A 16,348-nucleotide genomic window follows, 5' to 3' on the forward strand; every position below is an offset into this window, starting at 1 on the left:
TGCATTTTAGAAGAGTTTTAATTTCAACAACTTATGATTAAAAATACATTTTATAAATAATTTTTTTCCATAGACTTGATTGAGGAGGGTTGTAAATTCTACAAAAAGACAGACTGAAACAGCAAAGGATTAAAGAAATTACAAAAAAAATATAGCTATCGCCTCCCTATGTAAAAATACATTATACATCACACAGCATTTCCTTTGTGCAAAAAGTTTGAGCAGGTGCTGTGTTAGGTAAGTCAAACATTTGCTGAAAGGGAAGTAAACTTTAATAAAGTTACTTTGCATAATAATAGAGGCACAGGTGAAAAAGATGAATTCCCCCCCCCAGAAGTTAATGTACCTTAGTTCAACATTTTATTTTATAGTTGAAGGCTGAATTTGGCCTTGTACAAATGTGTGTGCATGTATGTGTGTGTAGTAAGCATGACAAATATCTGCTGTGATATTGAGTAAAACCCCAAATATTTACAGTATTTTTAAAGGTGGTGTTCTTGAATGTGTATATTCTCTCATTAAATAGCTCTTTAGAAAATTAAATTAAACCACCATCTGTCAATCAGTGGACATCCTCAGTTGAGACTTCCAGTTTTCGCTGTGGGACAAAGAGGGTTCCAAAGGAGGTTTTGTTAGCACCATCGAAATCTATGTAGGATGAGTTGGTAGGTTTAGTCGGTCCACCCGGAGTACGGAAGAAACTTTCAGCCACCAACTGGGAGCCTTTGGGTGTCACAGGAACAGTCTGATGGGAGAGAACAAGGAAATAAGGTATCAGACCCATGGTGACCCCTGCTTGCCATAAGACTCAAGACTGAGCTGGATGGTATCTGGAATGCTGGGAGACTAATATATCCTCTATGGGCAAGGGGAGCCTCAATGTGTTTCTTTGAACTGTCAATTACTATTGCTAAGAGACAAAACCTTATGACAACCTAATAATATGGATTCCTTGGGCATTCTTCTTGGGTCTGGAAGGAAGGCTTGCCTTCTGTCATTCATGCTGTCATAATTTCCTCTCCAGTGATGGAAGGCAAACATGAGCCCGCCCGTGATACAGATAATCAAATTAAATGGGAATCCCAGCAACTTGGGAGCCAGAGGATCAAAAGGCCAAGGTCATCTTCAGGCTTTAGGCCTAACACGCAAATACTCTTACCTGCTGTGCCCCTGTCCCATTTAGTTGGCTCTGGCCCAGGACTGGCGAGTCATGGTTAGTGGCCCTCCCTTGCCGAGAGCTCAAGTTATCTGGTATGACGCTAGCTGCTTCTACACGTGGGGACACAGGGACTGTGGCAGCTCCAGGCCCAGGGCTGGCAGACATCTGCATGCTGGGGGAGATGAGTCCCAAGTGCTGCAGGGTAAAGTTTACAATGGCTGAGCTTGGGTTCTGGGCGGGAGCAGGGTGGCTGGAGTTGAGAGCCTGGCTGTTCCCAACAGGTACGGCTGCCATAGACGTTGGGGAGACCATAAGTTTCAGAGGTGTCACATGGAATGGGGGAAAATTCACAGCAGTGAGTTCAGACGACGCCACTGGGATCACACCTGGAAAAGAAAGGGGGCAGGGGTGATGTCTTAAAAGCAGGCATTTGTTCAGGAAGCTGACATCGTGTAAGTAAACTGCAGGCCAGCTCTGGTGTGATATGGCATCTACTCACCAGCAATTGGGGAGCCGTAGATCCTGTGGTTTGGGGAGAGTGTACCTGAGTTTTCCGTGTTAGACAACACAGAGTCTGGCCCCAGGGATGAGCACTGGGTAAGAGGGATTAGGTATCCTGATGGGAACAGGGTCTATTAAATAAAGAAAAAGCATTTATCTCACACATGTGTACACTAGAGAAACATGGGGTCAGGTACTCCATTTAGTAAAAGAAGTGGCTGAATATAGCCCAAGGTCCGACCCAATTCCCCCCCCCCCAAGAGGCTTCATTGGAATGCAGCCACACCCTTTGTATAGGGGCTGCTTGTATTCCCAACAGGGACAGAGTTGAGTGGGTGCAACTGAAAACCAGTGTCCTAGGGAACCAAATATGTACTAGCCGGCCTTCCAGGTTTTCGGACTCCTGCTTTAGAACTAAAGAACTGCACGAGCAGGCTATTTCCTTGTACGTTTTGTTCTGACCCAGCAGACTCCTCACGTGGAAAGCAAACTGCGCCAGAGGCCAAAGCTGACAGGCAGAGAAGAGCACCAATTGGTACATATTAGAGACCCAGATGCCCACAGGCATGAGCCTCCACTGTGGTTGTTGATGCAGCTCCCACCCTGTGAGATTGCTGCACATTCCTAAACACAAAGGGTGTGTAGGTGGCTGGAGTGTCCCCAGAGTCTGCCCCCACACACACCCTGTGCTGGGACTGGGGACTCTAAAAACATCTCTTAGACGCAGGGGCCTCCTTTCATCCTCCTTCAGATGCTTCTCTCTGTTGCCAAAACAACAGCCCACACTTTGATCCCTAGCCCTTGATCGGGTCTTTTCCTTGGAAACCCCCCCCCCCCCCCCCCCCCCCCGCCCCGAACTTAGAGTCCACAGTGCTGAAAGATTCAAACTGTTTCTCAGGTGCCTGGTATTGTTCAAAGTCACAGGAGATGGTGCCTTGAAAGATGCAGAGAGTGAGAACTCTTAATGGCTGGGTTCGGGCATTTTACACGGGGCTGCTAATGTCACTGAGATAGCCTCTCTGATGGACTAGTTACTGTGATTTCTGGCCAGACTTACTCAATTTCAACAAATTACATTTATAATTCTTTCAGCCTATAATACCATTTTTTGAAGTTAGCAGAATGGATGGATTGTGTTTTTCCTCATGAATGTCACCTCCTACACCCTTCTGCACCCCTGTCTCCTAATCATTTATCCTGGTTTGTTTTCCTGTCTTTATGACCTACTATCAGATATGGTTGCATTTATCTGTATACCGGCTCTGCTCCATCCCTATAGGTCTGGGTTCTCAGAACATGTCTAATGAATAAATTTAGCACCTGAATCATTTTCTTTCTCTGTTCAGTCCACACTAAAGAGTCAAAATGAATTAAACAGAGATGGGAACTGGGGGGGCGGGCATGAGAAATCTAAAACCTCTAATCTGGGGTACCCAGGGAATACCAGGAAACCATTGCAAAATCATACATACTGGCCTAGAGAGATTATGGCCTTCCTGGAATACCTAGTAAAGCCAGGGCCAATGTACACATGCTAGCATATACATTGAGTACAAAATAATACATGTGAGATAGCAGATGATTTGAATGGTTCCTATAAAGCCATCCTTGGGGAAGATTCCAGAATCAAGCTGCTTCAACAAGCAGTGGCAGATAATGCCATCCTGCCAATAAGGTGTCCTCAAGGGGTCACAAAGCCCTTTATATCTCTTCATGTAATAAATTCACCTAATCCCACAAAAACTGGGGTGAGTACACAGAAGCAGCTATCAAAGGTGGGTGCTGGGTTAGACTTGATCTGGGGCAATTTCTTCTAACCTAGCAGACGGCAGGGAAGGGTGGGAGTGTGTTAGAGGAATAAATTCATGCCAGACAAAGAAAAGCAAGATGTGGAGAAGCCAAATAACTTAACAGCAGGGGCAAAAGAAGAGACTGAGTTCTGCTTCTGTGCTTAGTTGCCTCTGTTAATACTTTGTCTCATGGGCCACTGACCTGTGACTCGGTGTGACTTCCGAGTGAGACTCTCAAGTCTACGACACACCAGTGTGTGGGTACAATACATATTAATTCTTTCCTGATCTAATCTTACCTAAGGAAACCACCTAGAGGGCCAACATCTCTAGAAGCCAAGGAGTCCACCAAACCTTTGGGTTGACAAGATCAGGTTGACTTTTCAATTTACACAAAAAAACACACGGTAAATCTGAGGAAACAAAAAGATGGGGTGGGCAGATTCTCTTCTAGCCAACAGATGCCAGGTACGTGACATCAAGCAAACGGCCGAGGGATGACTCAGAAGGCATGAGTTACGGGAGGGAGGCCTGTGTGTCCCTGCAGTTGTGGTGACAACTGCTTATAAACTACTTATGACTCTCATGACAGGCGTTTGTGTTCCAGAATGGGGATGGAGAAACGGACTTGGGGACGGCCACCTGTGATGCTTTAAAAAGAGAGCAAGTCAGCTCTCCCTCTCAAGGTTTAAAAATGTCCCTGCTGTCATCTGTGTGAGGATTAGCTGTCTGGGACCTCATTTGGATAGGGGATGTGAAGGGACAATTCTTTGTCTTCTGAGAGACAGTTCTTTGCTTTGGTAAACTCCACAAGCCACCACATTCTTGTGGCGTCAGCCTTGGGGTGGCTAGAGCTTAAAAGCACCATCCCATCTGAGGCTATACTCACCGTGGGGGTGGGGACATTCTCAAGAGCTTTCGGGTCCTCTTTAGCTTTCTTTAGGGAACCGGAAGAGCTGTCCTCTGTGGTGATCATCCTCTTTGTGCCTCGTTCTCCAGTCGTCTCCTTGCTTCGATTCTTGGTGCCTTGCCTTTCTGGTGCTGCCTGCAAGCTTCCAGGTCTGCAGGAGGCACTGGACTTTGTGGCATCTGTGGTGGTCTTCTCCATGGGGGTGTCTGTAGGGTCTTTGGATCCAGTAGCATTAGAGGACTGGGTGGGGCAGACTGTTGGGCTCAGGCCATGGGGTGGTGTCAACATTTGGGCTTGGGTAGGTTGCAAGTAGATGGCATAAGATGGGCCCGAAGGGGCCTGAGGTAGGATCACAGGCACTGCAGATGACAACGGGCTAGGGATTAGGGGGACCACTCCCAAGGGCTGGATAAGGGATGGTGCAAGCAGCTCCAGCTCAGTGTTCACTGCAGGGTCCAGGGGAGCCAGTGGTTTGTAGTGCCCAGATCTTGCTAGGTTTACTTTTACTTTCTTCCTGGTTTCACTGAAAGAGAAGATTTATGGAACGTCATGGGACCACACTGCTCCTAAGCAGTCTTGTCTGGATGTGTGTGAACATGCAGGCATGTGGAGGCCAGAGGTTAACATGAGATGTCTTCCTTAGTGATTTTCATCCTTCCAGTGAGCCTGGAGTTCATCAGTTTAGCTGGACCGGCCAGCCAATGAGCTCCAAGGATCCTTCAGTGGCCATAACTCCACAGTGGGATAAAAGATGGCTGTTGTTATCAATTTAGCTGAGGTGGCTGGGTAAGGAACTTGATGGAGCCTCGAGCGGCCACACCTTCACTGTGCAATTAGAGATGGATGCTGCCAAGCCAGGACTTTTATGTGGGCATCAGGGATCTCAACTCAGCTCCTCATGTTTGAGCACCAGGCACCTTTCCCACAGAACCATTTCCCAATCCCTGCATCCTACCACTTCTTGCCCCAGTTAAAGCCTCACTTTTCATGACAATAGCAGCAGCTTTTTGGTCTGTTTTGGTTGAGGACAGATACTGTAAAGGCTCTCTCTCCAGTTTCCAAGGGTCATGCCTACCCTTGCAGAAAGCAATCCGATCTAAGAACACACTGAGATGACAATGCGTCTCATTTCCAGCCTACCTTGACTGCTCCTCCAACTGCATCTTGCAAATAGCAGCAAGTTGAGCCATTTTGTTTGGGACAGGTGGAGAATTTTGAGTACTCTCAGCTGGTAAAATAGAGAGGAAGAAAGAGGATGGTCAGAGGTAAAGATTGAGTAGTCACGTGGAAGAAAACTCGGGCGTCCAGGGAACAGAAAGCATGCATCCGCCACCTAGATGCACAGCAGTTAAACCCCACAAAGCACTTTTTATCCTAAGTTGTATGTGTGAGGAGGGATGGAGTAGGCTAAGAGAAAGCAGATCAGAAGTGCTCCTGCGTGGAGCTTTGACTTTCCAGGAAAACGTACCTTTGCTGTTCTTGACAGGACTGCTGGGAGCAGAACTGATCTTCCTCCGGTCACTTTCTATGGTCTTTACCAGTTTGATAAGGGATGGGTGTCGAGTGAAGCTAGGTTTCCCCCGTGTAGAAAAGAGGTTTTTGGCACAGTTCTCTTTTGCAGACTGCTCGGCCTCTAAGGAGGCGGTAAGAGGCATGACTGGGCTGGAGCCTGAAATGGAGAAGGACAGTGTATGAACTCACAGTTGACCCTGCTTCCCTGTAATGAAAAATCAAAATGCAGCAAAGGGTGCCAGTGTAGGGTGCCCGCCCACCATGTGTACCTGCTCTCAACGCTCGGCACTGGGAACCTCTCAGTTAGAGATGGTTCTTCGTGCTCCATGTGACACTGCACTGCACAGCTGGCCCTCCACATCTGAGGAGGACGTGTTCCAGAATGCCTCTTACATGCCAAGAGTTGCAGAGGCACAAGCCCCTCACATACAATGGCACAGAAGCTAAACACAACCTCCAGTCTATGCTGAATCTTCTCTCGGTTACTTGAAATACCTAATATAATGCCCATGTTTACAAAGAGTTGTCCCTACATATTCTTTAGGGAACAGTGACCAGGAAACATTTGCATATGTTTGGTACAGACCAAGAAAATGTCGTTCCATGGTGGAACCCTTCAATGTTAAACAGGTGGATATGAAGAGTGGAAACTCTCCATATGGAAACTATCTCAAGGCCAGAGAAATGCCGGCGTGCGTTCACTATTGATTTTCCTCTCTAGTGATGTATAAAATCTTGTTTGTTTTCTCTTCAGGAAAATGTTAGAGCTGGTGGAAGCTAGTGACCTACATGCCTGCTCCACATGCTCTTAAGGAATGCATTCCACGATAGATCTGCTAGCAGCCACAGAAGACACTGGCCAAGGATACACCTTTATGAAAATATCACGGGCCTGGTTTATGCAGCCGTCACTATTGCTCCAGAGCCCTCAATTCCAAATTCCTGCACTGAAGGACCTCTCCCTGAAAATGTGTTCAAAGTCACAGTGCCCACCATTCTTTTTTTTTCTCTTCGAGACAGGGTTTTTCTGTGTAGTTCTGGCTGTCCTGGAACTTACTCTGTAGACCAGGCTGGCCTAGAACTCAGAAATCCGCCTGCCTCTGCCTCCCAAGTGCTGGGATTAAAGGTGTGCGCCACCACTGCCCAGCAGTAGCTACCTTTCTATAGGAGTATCTACGTATGGTCTTCCCACGTGTGGGGCTACGTAGGGAAGAGAGGAGAGAATTCCTCTAGATTAAAAAGACAACAAATGAGAACAACAACAACAACCACAAAAGCATACACACCACGGTTGTTTGGGCTGATTTCTGGGCCCGTCCATTTAAAAGCTGGCTTTCGACCTCTTTCTTCTGTAACATGGACTTTCTTGATAAGATCCAAGCTACTCAGAACATTAGCAATATCATACAGCCTCCTGATTTTTGCTGGAGGAAAAACAAAAGCATGTATAGCATTAAAAAGAAGCGTGAAAGATCACAGGATTTTGTCTCCTAAGAAAGTCAGGTGTATTCAAGAGCTACCCTGCCAGCATCAGGCAGAAACTTCTGACTCCTTTTAAGTTAGCGGAACAGTAACTATAAGATAATATATATAATAACTATAACTTCCAGCAACACTGCTTGAATTAAAATAAAAAGGGAGTTTTAAATATTTCAGGAGTGACTGCTGGTCTTGAGTTTTGAAAGGGCAATAGTCCAGGTTTCTGCTGGAAGTGACTTGTGATGATCCTGTTTGTGAAATGTCACGCTCCTAGGTGTCTGCTCATGAGTCAGAATGGGAAGAATCAGAAATGGAGCAGTTGGGAATGGATGGCTTTTCTCACCATGCTAGCTTATGAGAGTTACATAGTATCAAATGCTTGCAAAGTTCTATACCACACACATTGATACTAACCTTGCAAAATCTGCAAAACAGAGCGCTACACACCTTACTGACCTTGAAAACCTTTGCCTTTTCCTTTAACAAGTCTGCTTTTATGTCAATGTTCAGAGAACAGGGTTACAAATTGAGTCTCCTGCCTCACAGCCCTGCCAGAGGGTTCTGTATTTATTCCCCGTGGAGGATTCAGCAAATGACACAGCTGTAGTTCTTGGAATAGCTTCCAAGGCTGTGACTGACCAGTGGCAGTGTCGAGCTGAAAAGCACCTGGTGACTCAGAAAAGCAGGGCATCCACTGGCAGTATTAGGATGCATCTCCTCAAATTACACTTTTTCCAAGCACCGCCAGTAGTAGTGCCTTGTTCTCTACTTAGTTCTGTCTTGTAGATGAACTACCAACCCAGGGATGTCCTGACTTACTTCTCCACACTAGTAGAGCTTTTACAGGATATGGCATCTCAGGGCAAGGGCCCAGACAATCTACAAGCTCTCAGGACAGCTCTGCCTTATTGATTCCCCCAGTAGCTACATCTGCATTATCTCCCTGTGGTCACAAGCGTGTGGAAGGTCACTCCCGTCTGCTCGGCTCTTTTCCACACCTTTTCTGTGGAGGTTCCTTCAATGCCTGCCATAACCATTGGAACAGAGCTGGTTAGGAACCAGCTAAATTCACAGCAGCCATCTGGCTGAAACTCTTTCAAAGTGGCAAGCCATCTGTGTTGCAAGGCCACCAGGGGACAATTTAGTGGGAATTACTTCTACCCTCACGTATCAGCATTAGTGGAGAGAGGAGATCCAGGAGCTGGATCTACTTTACAAGTGATTGCTCTTTTAAGTCCTGGGAGCTTCTAACCATGTAAAATGGGACAGTTGCAGTATCAGATGGCACCAAAGTGTCAGACCATAAGAAGGTTATATGTCTTGCTGAATTCCACTGGTTAGCAGTAGCACTAGTGGAGGGGTGGAGGTGAGGCGGGTGGGGGTAAGGTAGGCAGGCAGAGATCAAATATAGACATGTACCCAGAAATCTGCTGGGCGCCCGATCAAACAGTAAGTGAATCTCTGTTGTTCATGAATGGTTCCCAAGCCTCCCAGGGAGTTGTGACTCTTACTTTTAAACTTGCTTTTATCCAGATCTTCCACGTGGTCCTCCCCAATTAAAATCTTGGCAGCAATTTCCAGGCTTACTATCTGAGGCGTCGACACCAAGAAGAGCATCACAAACTTCTGGCTCATCACTCGTAAGGACTTGTCTTTGCGGCTGTTTACAGAAGCTTCAGAGAAGGACGGGGGATTAGAGAATTAACATTCGAGGCGGGAAAGTAACAAGCCTTAAAAATAGCACCACTGGACCATACAGGTAACAGCTGCAGCAGTGGCAGAACATGGAGGCAGACACCCAAATCCCTAGCACTGGGGAAATGGAGCCAGACAACCATCAGGAATCAAGACCAGACTGGAGTACAGAGACACTGTCTCATCAAAGCCAACCCGGCCCCCAAAACAAGTGATGGTAGCTGGAGAGTAGCTGCCAGAGTCTCCATGGCATCTTTTTTGCAACCTGCAAGGAGCACCATGCAATATTGCCTCTCACCTGCCCGGAATTCCACCCCAGGGAGTTCTACGAAACACATGTCTGAATGCCCATTCTGGCCAGCGTTTGACTTGATCACGTGGTCCTCGATGCCACAACTCTTGATAAAATCAAACTCTTGCTCATATTCTTTCCTTTTGATCATCATGATCTGCTCAGCGTACTTGTTCTCTTCCCCGACGCTCTTCAGAGTCCCGAGGGTTTTGGTGAGGTTGTGTCGGCCATGCCAAGTGTACCTGTTTTTGGCGAGGCGGCTCACCATGTGCAGGCTCTCTAGTACATTCACAATGTCGTAAATCCGCCGACGTTCAACATCTGCCAAGAAGGCACCGACTCTCACTGTGTGTTCACAATGGAATAACTTCCTACTAGTCTGCAGGTGCATCGGAATACGACAGTAATACAATACACACAACAAGCACTGGAGAGGCGAGAAAGATGCGGCTCTCTCACAGAAATGAGCTCATTTAAATTACAGTCACAATCTACGGAGGGATCTAAACTGCACCATCCAGGGCAATTGTATTCTAATGTGTGTGGTGACCGCTGTTACCTGTATTTTACTGATGAAGACATAGAAGTTCAGACTTGCCTCGGTGATAGCTAGGAAGTGGCAAGAACAAGCCTCTAATAGTCTAACTGCCACAATTTTGGAGCCCATTCTTTTATTCCCCTCCTAGTACTTACACCTGCCTGCTATAACCATGTCACAGGCACAAAGTGCTGAGATTTGGGATTTGGGGAGGGAGAGAGGGCTCAATGGCTAGGAGTGCTTGCTGCTCTACCAGAGGAACAGAGTTCAGTTCCTAGTACCCATAGTGGGAGGCTCACAACCATCTGTAACTCCAGATACAGATAGACAGATAGACACACACACACACACACACACACACACACACACACACATTTCTTTTAAAAGTGCTGAGATTTCAAAAAAGCATAAAATCCATGATGTCATTTCTTAAAAACCTACATGAAAGAGCAGAAAGGTACATTTCTTTGGGGTCTAATTTGGCCCAGGTTCTACCTACCACCAGTGATGGCAAGATTAGCAATTCTTTGGCTCTTGCAAATCCAGAGGGGGTTTCAGTGTTCTGCATGGTGAGATCATCCGTATTTCAGAAACTTACCTCTACTGTTGATTTCAATTTCATTATTGGACAGATAATCTATCCTTTGTGGAAATATGCTTAATAGAGCTCCCCCTAGTGGCCCTTGCTGTTCCTGGTGACTGCCCATTGAGAACCAGCATACAGGGTTCTTTCCTGGGCGGTTCCTTCCCCCACAGTCCCCACAGTCCCCTGCTTCTCTTCTTACAAGGCCTGGACTGGATGTCTGCATTATCTCCAGGCCTAATCTGAGCCTTAAGTTGATGGTCAGAAAGCACAGCTCCCACACGACCTTCTAGATAACCCCGTTCCTTTTCTGTGACATATATTGCCTGACACACATGTGTCCTTTGCTCGATAACCATTGTTCCACTGAAGATAGGCTCTAATGAAAAGCGGATTTTGTACTTTCTGTTTATGGATCTATACAAGCTCCTGCTGAGTAATCAAAGAGCACACACACACGCCGCCTAGCCAGACGGAGTGGATGTGAAGAGCAGGTGGATCCAAGCAGCATAATGGTCTTAAGTCATGACTTAATGCTCCTGCTTAGAAAGGCGGTCTTTTTCTTTATGAAGTGATAACTACACATCAACTCACTATCCTGCACACACTTCAAGTTTGAGACTAAGATACTTTCGGGCTGGGGAGATGTCTCTGCTGGGAATGCCTGAGTTTGATCCCCAACACCCAGTTGAAAAGCCAAGCTTGATTAACTGGTGAGCCCCAGGTCCCAGTGAGACCCCTGTTCTCAGAAATCAAGGCCGATGATTTCCTGAGGAAAGATACCCAAAGCTGACCTCTGACCTATGCACACAGGAACACACATAGACACCCATACTTACACATGCACACAAAAACCGTATTGTAATGACTTCAAAGCTATTTCTGTCTTCTAGACTTGAGAGAACACCCATAATGTATGTATGCCAAAGACAGAATAACCGCCTAACCATTCCGTCTTTGGTCTTCAATGGCAGAGGCAGTGTCACCATCCCTTTATGCAACTATGGATACTCTGGTTCCTCAGGGACGGGGTCAAGGTGAACGTCAGAACCACAGCTGTTTGTGAAACAAGTCATAAGACACCATTTCCTTCCTGTGCAGCTTCAGAGACAAACTGAACCCAGAAACACTCTGCACTGCCATTTGTTTGTTTCTAAGACAGAGTTACTCTCAAATTAACAGGACTTGTGAGGTTTCTAATTTCCACACGGCCTTATTTGAATCGGTGGCAGTGTGACTATATGAGCTCAGATCCAAAAGAGTTAAGTCCACAGACTCGTTCTAATCATTAACCACCCTGGCAATTGGCATACGTACTAAGCTCCTCGGCCACCTCGTCCAGGCAGATGTCGTTATTCACAGCAGGGTTGGGGTACTTGGGGTACCTCGCTAGGAATTTGTGGCATAGCAACCCCAAGCTCTTCTCCTTCCGACTCGGCTGGGATTTCTCAAATTCGTCTCCAGATAAGTGTTCCTGCAAAGGAAAAGGTAAATAACGTCTCATTCTGAAGTAAAGCTTGACAGATTTATTGTGGGCAACTGTGCTAGATGACTAACTCCTCTTACCCACACAGACACACAGTCTGAACAGCTGCAACGAAGTGGGAGGGGGATAAGAACGGTCTTAAAGGAAGCCTGGGATAAAGATCACTCACAGAGTCTACAGTTCCCACTGTTGCGCTCCACAGGCACAAACTCTTCCCATGCTCAGGAGGTCAACAGCAGCCTTCCAAAGGCTCCGGGTGCCATACTGACCTTCCCTCCCTCCACAAGCCCCCAGCTGCCACTCACACCCCCCCCCCCCCCCGTAAACCTACGTGCAAACAGTCTCTAGCTTCAGGTAATCCACTTCGGTTGTCGGACAGGCCCCTTTTCTGATCTCGACTTCGGATCTCTGGGCTCACGGCACTGATAAGCATTTTCAGGTTGGCTGTGGGTGTCCATGGCTCTCCTTGGGAGACTTCCTTGGGCTTGGTTGGTGTGGTTAAAGGGCCCAAGTCAGGCTGGATCTCAGCCAACACCACGTTGGCCTTCGAGGACTCTTGCAGGGGGCTTTTCATCAGTCCCCTTTTATGTGGCTCAGAAAAGAGGTTTTCCTGGTTTAGAAGGAATTCATAACTGAGTTCATTGTAAAACAGAGCCTATCAGAAAGCCTTTTGCCTTTAATATTGATCAACTAGGTTAAGAATATCACAGTGATCTCTTGACAGTACTTTTCTTTTTTGCTTGAGACAGGTCTCACTGGACATTCCAACCAGTCTGGAACTTACTATATAGCAACAAGCTGACCTTAAATTTACAACCCCCTGCCTCAGCCTCTAGAGTGTTGTGATTACATGCATGTCCCACTATGCCTTACCGCTACTGTCTATTTAATAGTTAGACTTCCCACTTTTAACTTGGTAGAAACTGTGGATCTCAATGTCTTCATCTTGTGCTCTAAGAATTTTAATTAATGAATAATGTTAACTACAGGTTTTATTTTTAAATTCTATTTTGAAAAAAGAGGATTGTCAAGATAGCTCAGAGCTCACTCCCTTTCCTTACTAGAACCAATCACTCCAAGTAACTGATCACTTTTAAATTCCTAGAAGTAGTCTCTACTAACGATACATCAAGTAAAGGCTTTCAGGACCCAAACCATGCTCCACCTAGTGGAGTGGCTGTCCGCAGTGGATGCTCACTGACATCAATGACCAGGAACAGGCTCAAGCAGCCAACGTGAGGGTACCTGTATGGTTAGGGCCTCCTGTCTACCAGCAGGACTTCTGACCAGAAAAAAATCTACTTTCAACATCAACTCTTGAGGCAGATGCAGAAAATGGGACTAAGGGAAGTAAAGTTAGCCATTTAAGACCTCAAAGCTAGATCCTGCTATGGTAAGTTAGCACTTACCTACACTGGTAAGTTAACAGCAGTTCATAAGGCTAGTAGAGTCTGGGCCCCTTTCACTTGCAGACACTAGGCAGTACACCATTCTTAAAGAAACAAACTTAGAAGGCAACAACTCAGAGAACAGAGATACCCACTGTTTCCTCAGTAACTTTAGGAGCATGGGTTAACAATCCTCTATTTACAACCATGAAACTAAGGGCTCATCAAGTGCTCTCCAGTGTGTATTTCTGCTGAATCTGCTACTTAGCAGAAGAGGATGCCAGGCAGAGGGAAGTCACATGGGGTTGGCACCTGAATTTTCAATTCAGTATGGTGCCCTCAGGAGGTGCTGACCCAAGGATGGGATTTCAGTGAAAACTGCCAAGGACAGTATTTAGCTAACATCTAAAAGCTTCCAGGAAATTTGTCATAAACAGCATTCTCGAGCCCAGTAGGTTAAAAGGCTGACATTTTAAAATGTTATCTTACAAAGAAATCCAATATCAAATTATGACCTTTCTGAATTCCAATGGTTCATGTAAATAACATATACATGTTTTTTTAAGTACTAAAAAAATTCTCCCATCTATATAAAATTTATACTAAACTTTTGAAACAAAAAGGTTACTTTAACCCTGGACAGCCCTATTCCTCTTCAAAAATTAAAATTTCCTTCTGGATTTCTGTAAAAGTTAACCAAAAGGATACAGCATCCATGGTTATCAAACGAAAAACTTAAGGGAAACTTATTAACGAAAAACTCAGGATGATACTTCAATTGACATTGCAACAGTGTAGACAGAACTTTAAAAATACCTTTTGGTTCTCCATTTTGTTAATTCCTCATACATTTAGTGTGTCTTTAAAAACGAAAAACTGAAGTTTCTCCCAAATTCCAGTGGTTTAAGTAGTCCAATCGATTAAAGTTTTTTACTATCCTTAAAAGAAAAAAACAGTAAAGCGAAAATTAAGAGCCAATGAACATGATTCACGTACACAAGAGCCTCCGGAAACAAAGAAACAAAAAAATGACAAACCAGGTTTATTTTTGCCCCCTCGAGGACAGACGCCTCTAGGCAGACCGCGCCAACAGACAGCAGTAAATTCCTCCATCAAACCCTTCTGTCACGAGACTTCAGGCAAACACAGAATCTGCAGTGACAGTCCTCTCTCACGTTCAGAGATGGCTGTAGCAAGCACCCACCTGTGCACTGATCCGGGCTGCGGACGGAGCGCACGAGCCCGGGTTCCGATGGAGTACACACAGAGCCTGCATCGGGGGAGATGCTGAAGTTTCTCGCCTGACACACACGTGCACAGGCTCAGAAAAGGACTTGTGAAGTTGCCTGAGAACAACCCTCCAATTCAGCCTCTGCGCTCTAAGCGCACGACCGGGCATTTACAGATAGCTTTAGGATTTTGACCCCCTTTTCCAGGCTTCTTTCAATACGCGAAGTACTGGGGCGAGGAAGGGGTTCCCTAGATGCCGAAATCACCGCGGACGCCTATGCGCACCGTAAGCTGCGCTCCGGGTCCCAGGTACAGTCCCCTGCAGTAGCCTGCTTCCCGCCGGGCCCAAGCACTGGCTCCTCCTTCTCGCCAACTGCACCGCCCCCGGGGGCCGCCAGACAGCATCTCACGGTTTCCAGGGCGACGGCTCCCAGCCAATCAGTAAGCCCAGTGAAGGCCTGCGATTGGCTAGAGGTCCCCGAGGCGGGGCCGGACCTTCCGCCTTCGATTTAAAAATTTGGCGCGGAAAGCGGGACCGTAGCTGGCACCGCCCCCGAGTGCGCGGGGCCGGAGCGCGGGCGAGCCCCTCCCCCGCCCTCTGCGCGGGAGCTCGGCTCCTCCCCACGGGCCCCGGCGGGGCGGGAGGCGGGAAACGGCCGCCTTCAACCTGGCCTTCCCGGGATCCCACAGCCCCGCCGCGACAGTCTGCTTCTCACTCACCTGTCAATCCTCCTCCAGGGCTGACGGTCCGAGGTGGCCCCGAATCCTGGCTGCGCGTCTCAGGGAGCCAGCGCGTCTCAGGGAGACTCGCTTAGCCCCGCCGCGCAGAGGTGGGTGCCGGGGGAGGCACCGGGGCCGGGGCTGGGGGGGGCCGGCGGGCGGGCCGCGGGAGCGTGGCTGTCCCGGAGCAGTCCAGCCCCCGATTTGAAATTAACCCGCTCCCGGCGCGAGCCGCTCCCGCGGGCGCGGAGCCTCCCCTCCCCCACGCCCGCTCTCCCGGCCCGGGGCCCCGCGCGCCAATCCGCGCCTCTGCACTGCCGCCGCGGCGAATCAGGCTGTAGACACCGCCCTCCGACCCCGCCTACAGCCAGACTTGGGGAAAAGTCCTCAAAAACTTTTCCTTTTTTTTTTTTTTTTTCTTTTTTTCTTTTCTCTTTTTGCAAACACCCTTTATCCGAGATCGAAGTTGGGGGATGAAATTTGGCTTGTCCACGGCTGACTGGCGGGGACTCGAGGACTCCCCGCCATCCCCAGCTTGGTGCCACGTCAACCGGTGCGCAGCCCCGGGTCTGCTCACCTGCCCTCTGGACCCTAGCGACACCCTTCCCTCTGCCACCCTTTGCATGACCGCTCAGCAGCTTCTGCCCCACAGCTTCCAGAAAAGAAAAAAAAAAAAAGTGTAAGGAGGAAAGAGCTTCGTTGTCCGAAGCCCACGGATGCGGGGCGTTGGCGGATCTCTGAACACGCAGGTGTGGGAGGAGGCAGAGAAACTCAGAAAACCCGCCAAGCCTGTCCCCAGTGCCCTGCGTTTTCCGATCCCTTCTTTTTGTTCTTTCCCGCTTTTCTTCCTTTTCCTTTTATGAGCCTCTAACATCTGCTTGGTATATCGAAAAGGTCTAGGGAACTTTAGAGTTAGGAGACTTATCTCATCCAAACCTCTCATTTTGCAGAAGTGGAAAACGAAGCTCGGCACCCCAGCTCTGCCTTTCTGTGCTCGAGTTCTTTTGCACAGCTTTTGCCTTGTAACATTTCCCCTTTTCTGATCACTCCTGAGATCGCCTGGAC

General features: G+C 47.6%; 1 protein-coding gene and 1 long non-coding RNA gene across 10 annotated transcripts in view; one reads left to right on the top strand and one right to left on the bottom strand.

The window, feature by feature from the left end:
* E2f8 (E2F transcription factor 8) lies at positions 1-15,639 on the bottom strand. 4 transcript variants are annotated; one of them, XM_076934871.1, is made up of 14 exons: positions 15,284-15,376; positions 14,371-14,603; positions 14,150-14,271; positions 12,277-12,555; positions 11,777-11,933; positions 9,345-9,659; positions 8,863-9,024; positions 7,159-7,296; positions 5,829-6,029; positions 5,501-5,588; positions 4,340-4,883; positions 1,659-1,791; positions 1,160-1,545; positions 1-745 (listed from the first exon to the last, which is right to left on the bottom strand). In XM_076934871.1, exons 3-14 carry the CDS (start codon positions 14,162-14,164, stop codon positions 563-565), a joined length of 2,601 nt encoding a protein of 866 aa, XP_076790986.1. In that variant the 5' UTR covers positions 14,165-14,271; positions 14,371-14,603; positions 15,284-15,376; the 3' UTR covers positions 1-562. The 4 variants fall into 4 exon arrangements, with proteins under 4 accessions (XP_076790986.1, XP_034368139.1, XP_034368131.1 ...); XM_034512248.2 differs by lacking the exon at positions 14,371-14,603 and having other exon boundaries at positions 15,284-15,639; XM_034512240.2 differs by having other exon boundaries at positions 14,538-15,403.
* The window catches only part of LOC143442435 (uncharacterized), a 23,804-nt gene continuing 19,244 nt past the window's right edge, over positions 11,789-16,348 (top strand). For all 6 annotated transcript variants that reach the window (XR_013110655.1, XR_013110650.1, XR_013110653.1 and 3 more), the window contains exon 1: positions 11,789-11,947. This is a non-coding gene — a long non-coding RNA (uncharacterized LOC143442435). The remainder of the gene's footprint in view (positions 11,948-16,348) is intronic.

Source organism: Arvicanthis niloticus, chromosome 1 (assembly GCF_011762505.2).
Source record: "Arvicanthis niloticus isolate mArvNil1 chromosome 1, mArvNil1.pat.X, whole genome shotgun sequence".
In the NCBI taxonomy this organism is placed as follows: Eukaryota; Metazoa; Chordata; class Mammalia; order Rodentia; family Muridae; genus Arvicanthis; species Arvicanthis niloticus.

Coding starts and splice junctions, on each gene's coding strand:
- E2f8 (XM_034512248.2), bottom strand. Junction 6,030..7,158: donor AATCAGCCCAAACAACCGTG/GTGTGTATGCTT, acceptor TCTCCATTTCAG/GCTCCAGCCCAGTCATGCCT. Junction 746..1,159: donor ATGGGACAGGGGCACAGCAG/GTAAGAGTATTT, acceptor CTCTCCCATCAG/ACTGTTCCTGTGACACCCAA.